The following is a 17,302-nucleotide window of genomic DNA, read 5'->3' on the forward strand; positions in this document are numbered from 1 at the left end:
TTAATTTTCTTCAGTACATCATGCCGTTTTATGTATCATGTTTTAAAAATTGACATCTGAAAGATGATGGCCGCCAGCAGCGATGCATTGATGAAGGCGATTTCTGAAGTTTTCGGCCGCATTTTGACACATTTCGACTGGTGTAGCGGCAATTTCCTCCTGATTTCGCTCTTTGAGATCTTCAAAGGTGCGAGGCCGATGTTTAAAAAGTTTTTCCTTCAGCTAGCCCCACAAGAAAAAAACCACAAATGCTCAAATCACATCACATGACACCCGTCAGAGGTTAAAGTGCAGCCGAAAAGCTCGCTGAGTTGCGACGAAAGAACGACCATTTTCAAAAAACGTACGAACGGCGATACTCCGATGTCACCAGACCAAACCATGGTAACGACTGATAACGGTATGACCCACCCGACGAAATGAGACCATCACAATCACACTATCCCCAACACACGGGAAACACCAACCTTTCAAAACTGCACGGTTTGATTTGCCGCATTCTGTATAACTACGGTAATTTAAAAATAAGTCCTATGCATATTATTCTAGTCGCAATATTTTTGTATTTACTTGTGTCTTTTGATAAATATTTGAATCCGATATTGCACTGGTTATTTGGGAGACAGTCGGCTTTCGAATAACCTTTCCGTGTAACCGTTTAAGTTGATATAGATTTGATTCTTCATGTTCGTCATCATTACCATTATTACTCTCTATTAAAAAACAGAAAACGAACATTAGTATTAAGAAAATAATTCTTAATTGCATCTCCATAATGATTAACTAGCTATCGCAATAGTTAGACAATTATTCAGAGTTATGAAAACGATGCAATTGAACAAAATGTATACCAATAATATTTTTAAGCTAATACGCAATTTACTTTGTCTAAAATGGTAAAACTATTTACGTATTCAGCTTTTATATGTTTGAACGTTAAAATTTATAAGCTTGGTATTTTGTATAAGTCCTATACACAAAAAAAAACAATATTTGTTGACACCTAAAGTGTATTATAGTACATTAGAGTCTGTACTATAGCATCTGTTTTTGGCAACGGTTTTCAAATAACTGTTTAGCTAGTAATCTAATTTCGAATCTCATATAACAAATCTAACTCAATTTAACGTAATAAGTCCTTTATTTTTAAATATCCAGTCTAGAAATTGTTTTTATGCCAAAGCTAAAACGTATTTACATCAGTTGCGCAACTAGGGGCAGGGGTTTATTGACAATCATAATGCTCTTTTAAGTAAAATTATTATAGATCATATTATGTTATCTGTGATAAAATATTGATGGAAAATAACATATTTTTAGAACTGTAACATGTGTTTTAAATGTGATATTCTATGATAGTGTTGCGGCCAATAGTGAACGGTTTGATCGCTCCCTCTCGTCTCCAACGACATTATACTTAAGCTTCAATATACCAGCTTACACAACGTTACCATATTAGTCTCTAGTCATTACCGTGTAATATTATTTTGTGTCAAGAGGCCATTTTGTTGTTCGGTTATTTTTATTATTGATCTACCAAATATTATTAAGCTAAAAGTTCTATTATTGTTATTAATGTTTTATCATAACATTGTTGTGCTAAAAGGGCAATTGTTTTTTAATTATTTATTTATTGTTTGTTTATTTTATTATAATTCAGTTATTATTGAGTTGTAATTGATGTTATAAATAATAATTTAAGTATTAAAATTGAGTTTAGTCCGATTAATTTAATAAAGAATACACACACATAGGACACTCACTACTCGATGATCACATCTTAGTCCTCTTGTTTTGCGCAGGTGACATCTCCAACTTCCAGTAGAGCTGTATATAGATTGTGTTTATCGCTTTTTAAGTATAAAGTTGGCAATAAAATAGTGTACTTTTGTTATTATCATGTAAAGTCCTCCTAAAAAGAGGAATGCTTACCAAGAAAAGACACAGCCCAAAAACATCAACTATATAACTATTATTGCCGATACGTTGTCTCTATTTTAAATTTAACTAAGAGTCAACCACAGCTGGACCCTAATCTCCAATTTTTCTGCAGCCAAACTCTGTTACTTAACTCGTAGATAATAAAAACAATTTTGTTTCATAAAAAAATGAGTTACAAAGTGATTGACAATTATTAGACTATTTTATTTCGATTTATAATATATAAAGACAATATCTAAATTTAGGACAATTTATTATTAAGAATTGAAACAATAGTTTAAATATCATTTAGCAATGCACATTTTATTATTATAGTGAGTATGAATTTGTATACGTGGTTAATAATAATTTATAATAAAATATTAATTATTTTACATCTGATAATCAAAGGTTTTCATCATTCATTTGGGAAAACAGAGTCGGTGAATTGGTTTCCTCTTATGTAGAACACTAGAATACTTAAATTTGTTTTTCTCATGTCTTTATAAGTAACTGAAACGAATCGTATCAAGTTATTTACAAGATAATGAAGAAATATGGGATCTTCAAAATTTCTAGTCTTTCGTTGGATCAATTCATAATCAATTGTAGCCTCTTTATATTCATAATTCCGTCCAGTGATGCCTCTTAAAATGCGGTTGACTTCGTTCTTTAATAATTCTATAGTTGTATTTATCTTATTTTCTTCGGTATATATTTTACTCAATAATATTAATATGTCATTAAAGGTTTGGTCATCAGTATAGATAAAAAATAGTTGTGCGTTTATTACACGTACTAACTTATCATACGTGTATTGAGCTCTACTTCCTATTTTCTGATAAACGAACAAATATATCCAAATATAACAGTACCATCTCGCCTTTACGATGTCTACAATAAGTTCTTGAAACTTTATATGTTTGAACGGTTGACCTGACCATTCCCCACTATCATATTGATCCTCGATATTCCTAATTTCATTTTCAATTACATTAAGTGTATATTTCCAATCAAACGAAAGGCCAGATATGTCTTTACACAAACTCATCACAAAAATCCACACGTAATCTAATAACAAATTTTCGACACTGATGGGTAATCTACTTTGATGATTTTCCCCAATGAAAATTTTATATTTTTTGTCGTACATTTCAAAAAATATATCTGACAACATATCGAGCTCGTTGAAATGATGTAACGTGTAGTCATACATTTTCATTATGTAATTATTTGCTTGACACTCCGTTAGCATTTTTCGTAGGGTTTCTTTAATCTCTGGTAAGTATTCATTTAGAAATGTTGATATGTCCAACAGGCCTCGTTTTATTTCTAAAAGTTGTACATGCAATTTCCACAGCCAAGAGCTCACCACAAATCCCCCTCTGTACGGCATGTCTATCATTAAGTAGATGTAATCGACAAGACTGTCCATGTCATCTTTTACTTTTGGTAAAATGGCCACAACGATTGCGCAGTTCGTGCACTGTATCTCTTGTAATTTGCGGTAAAATTTTATTTGAATTTGAATTCTATTGTTCAGCGATCCGTCGTCGTTACATTCTGTGGTCAGTGTTGTTATTTCGTCAGTGTTAAATTTAATTGGTTTGTAACTCATTGTCTTGTACGCGTTTAACATATTAATAAATTCAACTTCATACAGTGCAATAGAAAAGTATTGTTGCAAACGTTCCACCTAAAAACATGCGATAATTCAATGTAGTTTTGTAGATCAGCTATTTTTAACGCAATTTGTTTATATACATTAAAAATGAATATAAATTTACATCGTTAAAGTGGTGCTGACAAACTAATTTATCGAAAAAACCAGCGTACAAACTACCTTACTGGTCACAATTTATGTTTACTTATATAACTCCGGTAATTATGAAATAAGTCCTACGGATATATTTCTAATCCCAATATATTTGTATTTACTTGTATCTTTTGATAAATATTTGAATCTGATATTGCACTGGTTATTTGGGAGACAGTCGGCTTTCGTATAACCTTTCCATGTATTTGTTTAACTTGATATAGATTCGATTCTTCTTTTTCGCCATTATTACCATTGCCCTCCGATAAAAAACAGAAAATGAACTTAAGTATTAAAAAAATTGTTCTTAATTTCATCACAATAATGATTAACTAGCTATCGCAATAATTAGACAATTATTCGGAGTTATGAGAACGCGATATGTGAACAAAATGTTGGTATACGAATAATATTTAAGAACTAGTACACAGTTTACTTAGTCTTAAATGGTAAAAATATTTACAACTCATCTTTTATATATTTTAACGTTAAAATTTATAAGCATGGTATTTTGTATAGGTCCTATACAAAAAATAAAAATTACAATGTTTGTAGACACCAAAAGTGTTTTGTTGTACATTAAAGTCTGTACTATTGCACCTGTTTTTGTCTACGGTTTTCAAATAACTGTTTAGCTGCACGTTATTCTGATATTCTGGTAAAGTCAAAATATTCTACATTGGCACTGTAAGCAATAGAATCTCATATAACAATTACTACAGAATTGAACGAAAAAAATTCTTTATTTTTAAATATCTAGTCTAGAAAATATTTTAATGCCAAAGCTTAAAACAATTTTTTATCAGTTGCTCAATTAGGGCAGGGGGTTACTGACACTCATAATTATATATAATATAAGTACAATTACTATAGATTATATTGTGTTGTCTGTGATGAAATTTTGAAGGAAAATAACATGATGACAAAATCATATTCTATGATTGTGTTGCCGCCAATAGCGAACGGCTTGCTACAAAAATACCTGCTACTTCAAGTCTCTACCGTCCACACAGTGAACACTGGTAATTTGTAAAAAGTTTATCTAAAGCTTTATATGTCTTCCATCTCTGTGTGAATTTTAGATTTATTCGTGTAGCTATTAAGCCCTTATGGCTATTTGTATGAATAATTGTCATAAGGGCATATTCTGAGCCGTATTTTATTTGTCAAAGGGACATTTTTAATAATGCGAATCAATTAGTTAAGCTGTGTAATTGTCACAAGGACATTTTATTTTATTGTATTTTCATAACTACTTTTTTTTAACATTTTATTTAGGTATAGGTAACTAATTATGTCTCCTTTACTTGTAGAAATCGAAAATCATTTTTATTAAATTGAAACGAGTTACAATGTGATTGATAACTATTATACGTTTTATTTATATTTATAACTTATAATGACAACAGCTAAAGGCTGGACAATTCATTATTATAGTAAGCATGAATTTGTATACGAGGTTAATGATTTATAATAAAATATTATTAATTTTACATTTAATATTCAGAGGTTTTTATCTTTCATTTGGGAAAACAAAGTCGGTGAATTGGTTTCCTCTTATATAGAATACTAAAATACTTAAATTTGTTTTATCCATGTTTATATTCATATTTAAAACAAAGCGTTTCAATCTATTTACATGATAATGTAGAAATTTGGGATCTTCAAAGTTTCTAGTCTTTTGTTTGATGAATTCATAAGCAATTGTAGCCTCTTTATATTCATAATTTGGTCCAGTGACCCTTCTCAAAAGGCGATTGACTTCGTTCTTTAATAATTCTATAGTTGTATTTATCTTATCGTCTTCGGGTGTATATATTTTACTCAGTAAAATTAGTACGTCATTAAAGGTTTGGTCATCAGTATAGATAAAAAATAGTTGTGCGTTTATTACACGTTTTAACTTATTATGGGTGTATTGAGCTTTACTTCCTATTTTCTGATAAACGAATAACTGTATCCAAATATAACAGTACCATCTCGCCTTTACGATGTCTACAATAAGTTCGTGAAACTTTATGTGTTTGAACGGTTCTGCTGGCCATTCCCCACTATTATATTGATTCCTGATATGGTTAGTTTCATTTTCAATTACATAATGTGTTTGTTGCCAATCGAACGAAAGGCCCAATATATCTTCAAAGAAACTACTTACAAATATCCACACGTAGTCAAACAACAAATTTTCGACACTGATGGGTAATCTACTTTGATGATTTTCCCCAATGAAAATTTCATATTTTTTGTCGTACATTTCCAAAAATAAATCTGAAAACATTTCGAGGTCGTTAAAATTATGTAACGTGTAGTCATACATTTTCATTATGTAATTATTTTCTCCACACTCCGTTAACATTTTCTGAAGGGTTTTATTAATCCCTGGTAAGCAAACGTTTCGCAATTTTGATTTTTTTAACACGTATCGTTTTAGTTCTACAAGTTGTATATGCAACTTCCATAGCCAACCGCTCACTACAAATCTTCCTTTGTACGACATATCTATCATTAAGTAGACATAGTCGGCGAGACCTTCTATATAATCGCTTACTTTCGGTAAAATGGCTTCAAGAAGTGCACAGTTCGTGCACTGTATCTCTTGTAATTTAGAGTAAAATTTAATTTGAGTTAGAATTCTATTGTTCAGTGATCGGTCGTCGTCGCATTTTGTAGTTAGTGTTTTTATTTCACCAATACTAAATTTAATTGGTCTGTAACTCAATGTCTTGTACGTGTTCAACGTATGAATAAATTTAACTTCATACGGTTCTATAGAGAAGAATTGTTGCAAACGATCCACCTAAAAACATGCGATAATTTAATGTGGTTTCGTAGATTTGTTTTATTAAACGCAATTTGTCTTATACATTATAGAATGACAGAAATTTACATCGTTAAAAATGGTGCTTACAAATGAATTTATCTAAAAAACCAGCATTGATAATGAAAGACGCTATATGAGAGGTGACGGTTGGGCATCAAGGGTTAAGGAGTAGTTGTGATCAGGAGAAATGTAACCAATGGAGGTACGGCGAAAAATAATAGGCCACGACTGGGAATATTGGAGGGATAATAATATGACGTGAAACATCAAATCTCATCTCAGTCGGACGTAAGCGATAAATATGGGAAGAATTCAGTGAGAATAAAAAACAAATTTATGTTTACGGTACCTAACTGGTCACAATTTATGTTTATTTATATACATAACTACATCTTCATAATGATTAACTAGCTATCGCAAAAATTTGACATATATTCAGAGTTATGAGAACGAGGCAATTGAACAAAATGTTTGTATACCAATAATATTTTTAAACTAATACGCAATTTACTTTGTCTAAAATGGTAAAACTATTTACGTATTCAGCTTTTATATGTTTGAACGTTAAATTTTATAAGCATGATATTTTGTATAAGTCCTATAAAAAAAAAATATTGATGGAAAATAACATATTTTTAGACCTGTAACATGTGTTTTAAATGTGATATTCTATGATAGTGTTGCATATGATACGTGAAACATCAAATCTCATCTCAGTCTAGCGTAAGTGATAAATATGCGAAGAATTGATTGAGAATCGACAAATTTATTTTTACTGTACCTAACTAGTTACAATTTTTGTTTACTCATATAACTCCGGTAATTTAAAAGTAAGTCTTAAGCACATATTTCTAATTCCAATATATTTGTATTTACCTGTATCTTTTGATAAATTTTTGAATCCGATATTGCACTGGTTATTTGGGAGACAGTCGGCTTTCGAATAACCTTTCCATGTATTTGTTTAACTTGATATAGATTCGATTCTTCTATTTCACCATCATTACTATTACCCTCTGTTAAAAAACAGAAAACGAACTCAAGTACTACGAAAATAATTCTTAATTGCATCTCCATAATGTCTAACTAGCTATCGCAATAATTAGACAATTATTCAGAGTTATGAAAACGAGGCAATTGAACAAAATGTTGGTATACCAATAATATTTTTAAACTAATACGAAATTTACTTTGTCTAAAATGGTAAAACTATTTACGTATTTAGCTTTTGGATATTTGAACGTTACATTGTATGAGCATGGCATTTTGTGTAAGTTCCATATGTAAAAAAACAATAACAATAATTGTAGACAACAAAAATGTATTGTAGTACTTTAGGCCCTAAAGTATTACAATACATTTTTAAGTAGTACAGTTTAGGGACTGTAATATAGGACGTGTTTTTGTCAACGATTTTTTACCAACTGTTTAGCTGCACTTTTTTTTTTGGTATTCTGATAATACGAACCAAAAACGATGATAGAATTACTATAATCATCTATTATAAAATAATTTCTTTATGTCAATGACGGTCTTTATGTCTATTACATCTTTTTGTCGATTACACGAAATCTTAACACGAATATTAGAATGACCCCCAGCTCAAAAACATATCCATGTTAAAACAATTTTATAGACTTGAATCATAGGCTAAAAATGTAAACAAATGTACGATGATATGTGGTCAGGCCACGTGTGGAGGACAAAGGACATTTTGAAGAATGATCTAGCAGCAAAGTCAAATGGGAGTAGACTCAGGAGTAACCCTAGAAAGCGTCGATCAGATAGGATCAATGATAATTCAATTAGGCGAGTAACAATGGCGGATAGCATTGTCAGAAACAGATGGAGGAATGTAGTGGAGGCAGCGAAAAACATTCAATGATAACGAAGGTCTACCTAGAAGGGACCCAATCCTAAAGGATCGACAGCTAAACAACTATTATAGCCGAGGCGTTAGTTCTACCAATGAAGATTGGAAAAAAAAACAACAGTATATGAATAATATTTAAGAACTAGTACACACTTTACTTTGTCTTAAATGGTAAAAATATTTGCGTTTTCAGCAGTGTTGGGCAAATTGTAATCTGATTAATGATTAATGATTACGATTAATAGTTGTAATCAGTAATCATAGTGTTAGATTAATGTAATCATATAAATGTAATCATGATTACATTTATGATTACATTAATCGTATAAATGTAATCATGATTATACTTATGATTACATTAATCATTAGTTTGTAACTATGATTAAACTAATCTTTTAATTGTAATCATGAAATGATTAATGATTACATTTTTTTAACCTAGGGCGTTTTCTTTATTACATATAATCTAAATAAAAATATGGGATGTCTACGACGACGATTTGATTTTTGCAATATCATCTATAAAATTTTATTTTTGTTCAACATTTTATCTAAATTTTTTGGAATATTTTTTATATTTCAATAAAATCTAAATAAACTACTTACTAAATAAAAATTACTAAAATATAAATAAACTTCTTGTTGGCTAACGGAATATTTAGATAAAGCAGAATTAAAAAAATTAATTTTTCGAAGGGATTACAACGGTTAAATCATTGTGAAGCACTTATATAATATGTATATAAGTATATGTGTATATTTACTTATATATATTATAAAATAGGTTTATATATTTTATAGTTTAGAGAATGCCTGGGGCGGTTAAACAATTTTTTTTTTAATCGTTTTACGATCACAATTGAATGATTAATGTAATCATATAGTCGATGTTCATGATTAAGAAATGATTAAATGATTAATTATTACAAAATATAATCATGATTACTGATTACTTTTACAAAATGATTAAATGGTTAATAATTAATTTAATCATGATTACATTGTTGTAATCGATTAGGTAATTTAATCATTAAGTATTCGATTACGCCCAACACTGGTATTCAGCTTTTATATATGTGAACGTTAAAATGTATAAGCATGGTACTTTGTACAAGTCTTATACAAAAAATAAAAATAACAATATTTGTTGACACCAAAAGTGTACTGTCGTACATTAGAATCTGTACTATAGCACCTGTTTTTGTAAAATTATTAGAGATCAAATGGTGTTATCTGTGATAAAATATTGAAGGAAAATAATATACTTTAAGACTTGTTCCATGTGTTTTAAATTTAATATTCTATGATTGTGTTGCGGCCAATAGCAAAAGGCTTACTCTTCTCTATCGTGCACCCAGTGAATTCTTGTAATCTCTGTGTGAATTTTAGTTTATTTGTGTAGTTATTAAGTCATTAGGACATAGTCTGAGCCGTAATTTATTTGCCATAAGAACATTTCAATTTTAATTACTAGTCCTTTTTTTTTGCGTTTTAAGTTAGGTTAGGTTTAGATAGCACCCTGTCCAGTGGTTTGCGGTTCGTCGTTGTTTGAGTACATTTGAATTTTTATAATATTACACTATTAAATTTGTGTTTTAATTTTTAGTATAGGTTACTTATTGTGAATTATAAAAACAATTTTTTAAATGTTTTATTATTTTAGTTTAGTAAGAACAATAGACATCGGGTTAATTGTACCAGTGATTTGTTGTTTAGTTATATTTATTATTACTCTACCTTAATGTTCTACCAAATTTTATTCAGCCAAAGGGCCAATTGTTTATTTATTGTTTGTTTATTATTCAGTAATTATTGAGTTGTAATTGATTTTTTAAAATATATATTTAATTATTGAAGTTGTATTTAATCCAAGTCATTTAATAAAGCACACAGCCAAATAGTACACACACATACTCATTGATCACTTCATAGCTCTCTCGTCTTGCGCAGACGACATCTCCAACTTCAAGTTAAGCTATATTAAGTTTGGGTTTATCGCCTTGTAGGTATGAAGTTGGCAATGAAATAGATAAATATAATTTTGTTATTATCATATTAAGTACTCCTAAGAAGAGGAATGTTTACCAAAAAAAGGACCAACTCCAAAATGATCAACTATATTTAAAATTAAAAAAAAATTTAAAAAAATATTAGGTTGGTTATTAATAACGTAATAATGCCACTCTTGTTTTAACTATCATTGTTCTAAAATTTAAGTTTAGTGTTTTGGTAGTTTCAACAGCCTTGAATTTAAATAATAGAAGTCAGCAAAAAATTTAACTGAAACTTAACCACAGCTAGATCCTAATCTCCAATTTCACCGCATTCAAACTCTGTTACTTGAATCTCCCTAATTATACCTCCTTAACTCGTAGAAAATAATAATAATTTTGTCGAAAAAGAAAATAATTAACAAAGTGATTAATAATGATTATATGTTTTATTTAGACTAATTATATTTTATAAAGACAACAGATAAATGTAACACAATGTATTATTATGATCAAAACAATAGTTTAAATATCATTTAGCATGAACATAATTTTTCTTATTATAGTGAATATGAGTTTTTTTCGTGGTTAATAATTTATAATAAAAACATTTTTTTTTTACATCGGATATTCAAATATTTTTCATCTTTCATTTGGGAAGACGAAGTTGGTGAATTGGTTACCTCTTATATATAATACTAGAGTACTTAAACTTGTATTGCTCATTGAATAACATGTTGGTAAACGAATAATATTTTTAAACTAATACCCACCTTACATCGCCTAAAGTGGTAAAAATAATTATATAATCGTATTCAGCTTTTATATAATATTTTATCATCAAAATTCGTGAGCACTGTATTTTTTATAAGTTCCATATAGAAAAATGTTGTTTACACCAAACTTGTATTAAAGTACACTATAGAGTCTGCAATGTAGTATTTGTTTTTGGCAACGGTTTTCCGCCAACTGTTTTGCTGCATGTTTTTCTCGTAATAAGAGTCAAAAACAATGTAAGATCTACCAATAGCCAAGAAAACTCTTCTGCCTTCCATTATTATCAATCCGACCCGATGTAGGTAATAGGTAAAACAGATTTTTAAGAAATAATTCCTATAGTTTTAAATGGTCCATTCTAGAATTTAAATTTATTCAGGTCTTTCCCAAATTGTAATAGTGTAACAACATAACCTAAAATTACTTTGCATCTATGTATTTTGCATGTACCAGACATATTTTTTTTTCAATTGACACTAAGTAGCTAACCTTTTCTTTCATTTGGAAAACTTTTTAAGACACCTTAAGAGTAAAATACTAGATAGTACTCGTTTATACAATTACTAGTTATATTATATTGTTATGAATTCCGAACGTTAAACTATTTATAAAATAATGTTTAATACCACAGACGTATTCGTATTGTCGATAGAAATAAATAAATAATGATACAGACGATACTATTTGTTCAATGGAGTTAACTACAATACCTGGTTGTCGCGGATGCCACCAATTAACTGTTAATGCAACAAAACGGTGGTTTCCATATTATTATTTTGTATTTCACTGCATGCACACAAAATATTCCTTTTAAATATTTTATAGGAAATATCAAATATGATATTCGATATTTGTATTTCTTCTAACTAGGCAAACTGACTTGAGTTTCTTCTTATCTCTAGTCATTAAAATAGCATGCAATCCTCCCAAGTTAATACCGACACGGGCAAACGAATTGGTCTTATGTAATGGAAAATAGCGTAAACCCCCTTTTTATTATTATTATCGCTATTAAATAAGCAATCGTCAACGATCAAAAATATTTTAATAATAAATATAAAATCCGAGCTTTTTTATTTATTTATATTTTGTTTACCACTATATCTGTAGGTATAATATCTGCAAGTCGTTTTTTTTGTTCATACACAAAATATCAGCTACAGCCGTTCTCGGTACCTACTGTTTGCTGTACAAACATACGCCGGATGAGTGTTGTACTTGTTTTAAGAATAATATTCTTCGGTTTTTTTAACACATTTTGAAACACATTGAAATGGGAGACAAAGTGTTTAACACTGATTATTATATATTTTATTTCGATTTATAATTTATAAAGACAACAGTTCAATGTAAAACAATTTATTATTTTGAATCGGAAGAATGATTTAAATATAATTTAGCAATGAACAATTTAGTTAAATAGTGAATATGATTTTTTATACGTGGTAATGAAATATAAAAAAAAATATATTTTTTACTTATGATATTTAAAGTATCTCTATCATTCATTTGGGAAAACAAAGTCGTCGAATTGGTTACCTCTTATAAAGAATAGTAGAATATTTAAACTTGTACCAGACAAATAACGGGTGGTGTCTAAATAGAAGATTATAAATCTATATACAAGATCACCAAGAAATTCGTGATCCTCATAATTTCTAGTTTTTTTTTTAATTAATGCTAAATCTATTGTAGGCGCTCCATAATCCGAATTTGGTTCAGTGACACTACCGAGAATGTGGTTTACTTCGCCCTCTAGTTTTTCTATAATTGTACTTAGCTTTTCGTCTTCGGGTGTATAAAATTCACTCAGTAAATTTAGTACGTCGTTAAAAAAAGGGTCATCAGTCAGGAAAGTAAAAACTTGTTCGTTTATTATCTCTATTAACCTATCATAATGGCTTTGAGCTTGACTTCCTATTTTTTGATAAACGAATAAAATTATCCATACATGACTGTACCATTTCGCTTTTATGACGTCCAAAAGAACTTTGTGTAACGTAATGTGTTTGAACGGTTGTTTTGGCCATTCCCCACTTTCATATTGATCCGAGAGATTGTCAATCTCCTCATTAATTATAGGATATATACATGTCCATCGAAATAAAAGGCCCGTTACGTTTTCAGTAAATCTACGAGGCAACTTCCAAAAGTGGTTCAACAACAAATTTTCGACATCAATCCCCAATCTTAACTTATAATTATCTAAGAAGAAATTTCGATATTTTCGGTCGTTTATTTTCAAAGACATATCCGACGGTAGATGATCATCGTTTATTATGTAATTATTTCCACGACACTCCGTTAAAATTTTCCGCAGGCTTTCTTTAATCTCTGGAAAGCAATCGTTTGGCAATTTAAATGTGTCCAACTCGTTTCGTTGTAGTTCTAAAAGTTGTATATGCAATTTCCATAGCCAACCACTCACTATAAATCTACCTCTGTAAGACATGTCTATCATTAAGTAGACATAATCTACAATATCTTCTAAATCATCTTCCCCTTGGGCTAAAGCGTCCTTAAGGAATACGCAGTTCGTGCAATGTATCTCTTGTAATTTACGGTAAAGTTTAATTTGAGTCAGAATTCTTTTGTTCAGAAATTCGTCGTCGTCATGCTTTAAAGTCAGTGTCGTTATGTCATCTGTGCTAAATTCAATTGGTCTGGAACTTAGTGTCTTGTAAGCGTTCAATGTTTCAATGAAGGTAACCCAGTACGGTGCAATGTACATGAATTGTTGCAAACGTTCCACCTAAAAACATGCAATAATTCAACTTGGTTTTGAATATTAGTTTTACTAATCGCATTTGGTTTTAATGATATAAAATTATGACGTTTAACAAAATTGGTAAAAAATTACAAAGTTATTTATTTAAACGAAGAAACCAGCGTTAAGAATTAAAGACGTTATAGGAGAGATGACGGTAGGGGATCAAGATTACGGAGTAGTTGTATGTCAGAAGAAGTAAAAGAGGGAAGGAGAGGTAATAATAGGCTACAGCTGAGAAAGAGAGAGCGTCGAAAATATGGAGTGAAACATCTAAACTCATCTCGGTCTGGCGCAAGAGACGAATATAAAAAGAATTGAGTGAGAGTTGACAAGAAAGGGAGGGTAACAAATTGTGACCGGCGCAAAATTGATTTAACCGACTTATCCTTTAGTGTTTATCTTTACGTCTTGCATAGCGGAACATGCTATACGTGGGAGAAGTAAAATGTAAAAGGTGCTAAGATAGACGAAAGATAGCAAACACAAGACAATCAGCAATTTATACCTAGTTTATAGTTACCTACAATTCTGATATGACTTGAAACCCAGAGAGACTTTACTTCCCAGGCTAAGCCGATAGACTAGACATTTATTTATCAAGAGGAGGAAGTGAGGAATTAAAAGAATTAGAAAAAAAAATGGAATACAGGATTGTGAATAGCATTAAGTGGTAACGATAATAAGGATGCAACGAATTTGTCCATAATTGAAATTTTTAGTGCTGGAAAAAACACGCTGTCTATCTATAAGAGACAAAACCAGCGGTAAACACAAGTAAGGAGTTAGGGATGTTTGATGGATAAAAATTATAGAACAAAGATCCAACTAAAGAATGGAGCAGACTGGAATGTTGCTCAGAAGTATAACTATGAAAAACAGCAGATATGGTAACATCTGGCGTGTACATGAAAGCTGTTTTACATAAAATATTTTATCCAACTGGACACAAATGATTTGTATTTGTATAATTTTAGTGATTCAAAAATAAGTCTTAAACAAATATACCTAATCCCAATATATTTTTGTAATTACTTGTATCTTTTGATAAATTTCTGAATCCGATATCGCGCTGGTTATTTCGGAGACAGTCGGCTTGCGTAAAACCTTTTTGGATAACCGTTCATGTTGGATCCTATTTTCAACTTCTTTTTTATCTTCGCCATCATTACCATTGCCCTCCGTTAAAAAACAGAAAACCAACTCTAGGATTAAGAACTTAATTCTTAATTGCAGCTTCATTATGTTACTAACTAGCATTCACAATAATTAGACAATATCTTCGAGTTAAGAGAACGCGATGAGTGAAAAATAAGTTGGTGTACGAATAATATTTTAAAACTAATACAGACTTTACATCGTCTAAAGTTGTAAAAATATTTACATAATTGTATACGGCTTTTATATATTTAGTCATTAAAATTTATGAGCATGGTATTTTGTATAAGTTCCTTATGAAAAAAATATATCAATAACAACAATTGTTGATAATAAAAAATTATTGTAGTTCACTATAGAGTATGTAATGTTGTATTTGTTTTCGACAACGGTTTTTTGCCAATTGTTTAGCTACATGTTATTCTGGCAATATGAGTCAGAAACCATTTAAGATCTACTATTAGCCAAGACAACAGTTCTGTGTTGCCATTATTACCAATCCGATCCGATGTAGGTAATATGTAAAACAGATCTTTAACAAATAATTCTTTTATTTTTAAATGATAGAAGGTAAATTTTTATACAATTTCATATACCAGACATATTTTTTCAAACTGAATGGTAAATAATATCACTGTACTCTAATACGGACTATACGAGACTGACTGTATATTGTGTCGACCGATAACAGTAACATTAATAAACCTTATCATTAATAATCATTAACATAAATAACACTTTCCTCCCTTTTAATTTAGAAAAATATTTAAACCTAATTAAAACAATAAAAATGTGATCATTACAAGTTTCAATCATTTTAACACAATATAAAAAACATAACATAAAATGAATTACAAAATATAAGTTTACATGTATACATAATTTCCTTTCATTAATATTTTATTTAATTTAATTATACCTTTTAGGTTTCCTAATTTCTCTATTTAATCTTCTCAAATGTTTCCCTTTTTTCTTTCTATCTATCTTATCTTTATTTCCTATGTTTATTATCTCAATCCCCAATTTACACGCCTCTTTTTTATTTGGGTATCTTATTTGATTACAATGTATTCTTCTCATCCCATTATTAACTTTAATCACATAAATAAGTTTACTCAACCTTTTCACAACTGTTACGGGTAACCATTTTATAAACTCTTTATAATGATTTCTATAAATTACTTTCTCTCTTTCTTTATAAGTAACAAATAGTTTGTTTTTATTGTATATAATATACATTTTTATTTAAATTAAATGCAACTTTTTTATTTTTATATTTTACTTCATTATTTAAAACTTTTTTATTCAACAAATTTGTTCTGGTTTTGGGTTTATAAGAAAACAACATCTCAAAGGGTGATTTTAACGTTACCGTTGACGGTACATTATTGTAACTACTAATAAATCTTAAAATTGATTCTTCTATTTTAAAATCATTGTATTTATAATCTAATAAATATTTTTTAACTGTTTGTACCCCTCTTTCTGCCAACTCATTAGATTAGCTTTGACAGGGTGGTGACTTAGTTATTTTAATGTTGGATTCTAAACCAAATTTCTTAAACTCCCAAAAAATAAATGGCGGGCCGTTGTCTGAAACAATTTCTTCTGCAATTCCAAAATACACAAAACTCTCTTGTAACGCCTTAATTACTTTTACACAACTTGTACCTTTCATCTTCTTAACATCTATAAACTTACTTTAAGCATCCACAATTATTAAAAATGTATGATTACTAAAATGAAAAAAATCTATATGGATTCTTTTAAACGGCCTACTTGTCCTTGGCCACTTTGATATGACTACTTCTTTATTCATATTTTTTGTTTGATCACACAAAACACAACCTTTTGCATAGTCTTCTATATCTTTTGACATGTTTTTTCACCAAAATATATCTCTAGCAGACATTTTCATCCTAATAATACCCTCATGATCTTTATGAAGTAATTGTAGAACTTTGTTTTTTAATTGAACAGGTATTACTAGTCTGTCTCCATAAAATATACAATTATCTTGTGTACTGAAATAATCTTTTAGTTTTACATAATACTTAAAATCTTTATCTATTCATTTTGGCCAACCTTCCATTACAAAATATTTAATCACATACTCCGAAATGGACTGCCCTTGTTTTTTGGTCTTTTAAATGAAACTTATACCTTTTCGGTATTTCGT

General features: G+C 29.6%; 1 protein-coding gene across 1 annotated transcript; it reads right to left on the reverse strand.

Moving 5' to 3' along the window:
* Positions 1–12,699: 12,699 nt before the first annotated feature.
* Positions 12,700–15,251, reverse strand: LOC126845147 (uncharacterized). Its single transcript, XM_050583710.1, has 2 exons — positions 15,001–15,251; positions 12,700–13,950 (listed from the first exon to the last, which is right to left on the reverse strand). Exons 1-2 carry the CDS (start codon positions 15,223–15,225, stop codon positions 12,700–12,702), a joined length of 1,476 nt encoding a protein of 491 aa, XP_050439667.1. The 5' UTR covers positions 15,226–15,251.
* Between the last annotated feature and the right edge of the window lie 2,051 nt (positions 15,252–17,302).

The sequence above is a fragment of the Adelges cooleyi genome, unplaced genomic scaffold (genome assembly GCF_023614345.1).
Source record: "Adelges cooleyi isolate 19-005CV unplaced genomic scaffold, UGA_ACOO_1.1 ACOO_flye_CR_arks_rails_tigmint_CR_PRNA_685, whole genome shotgun sequence".
Lineage (NCBI taxonomy): Eukaryota > Metazoa > Arthropoda > Insecta > Hemiptera > Adelgidae > Adelges > Adelges cooleyi.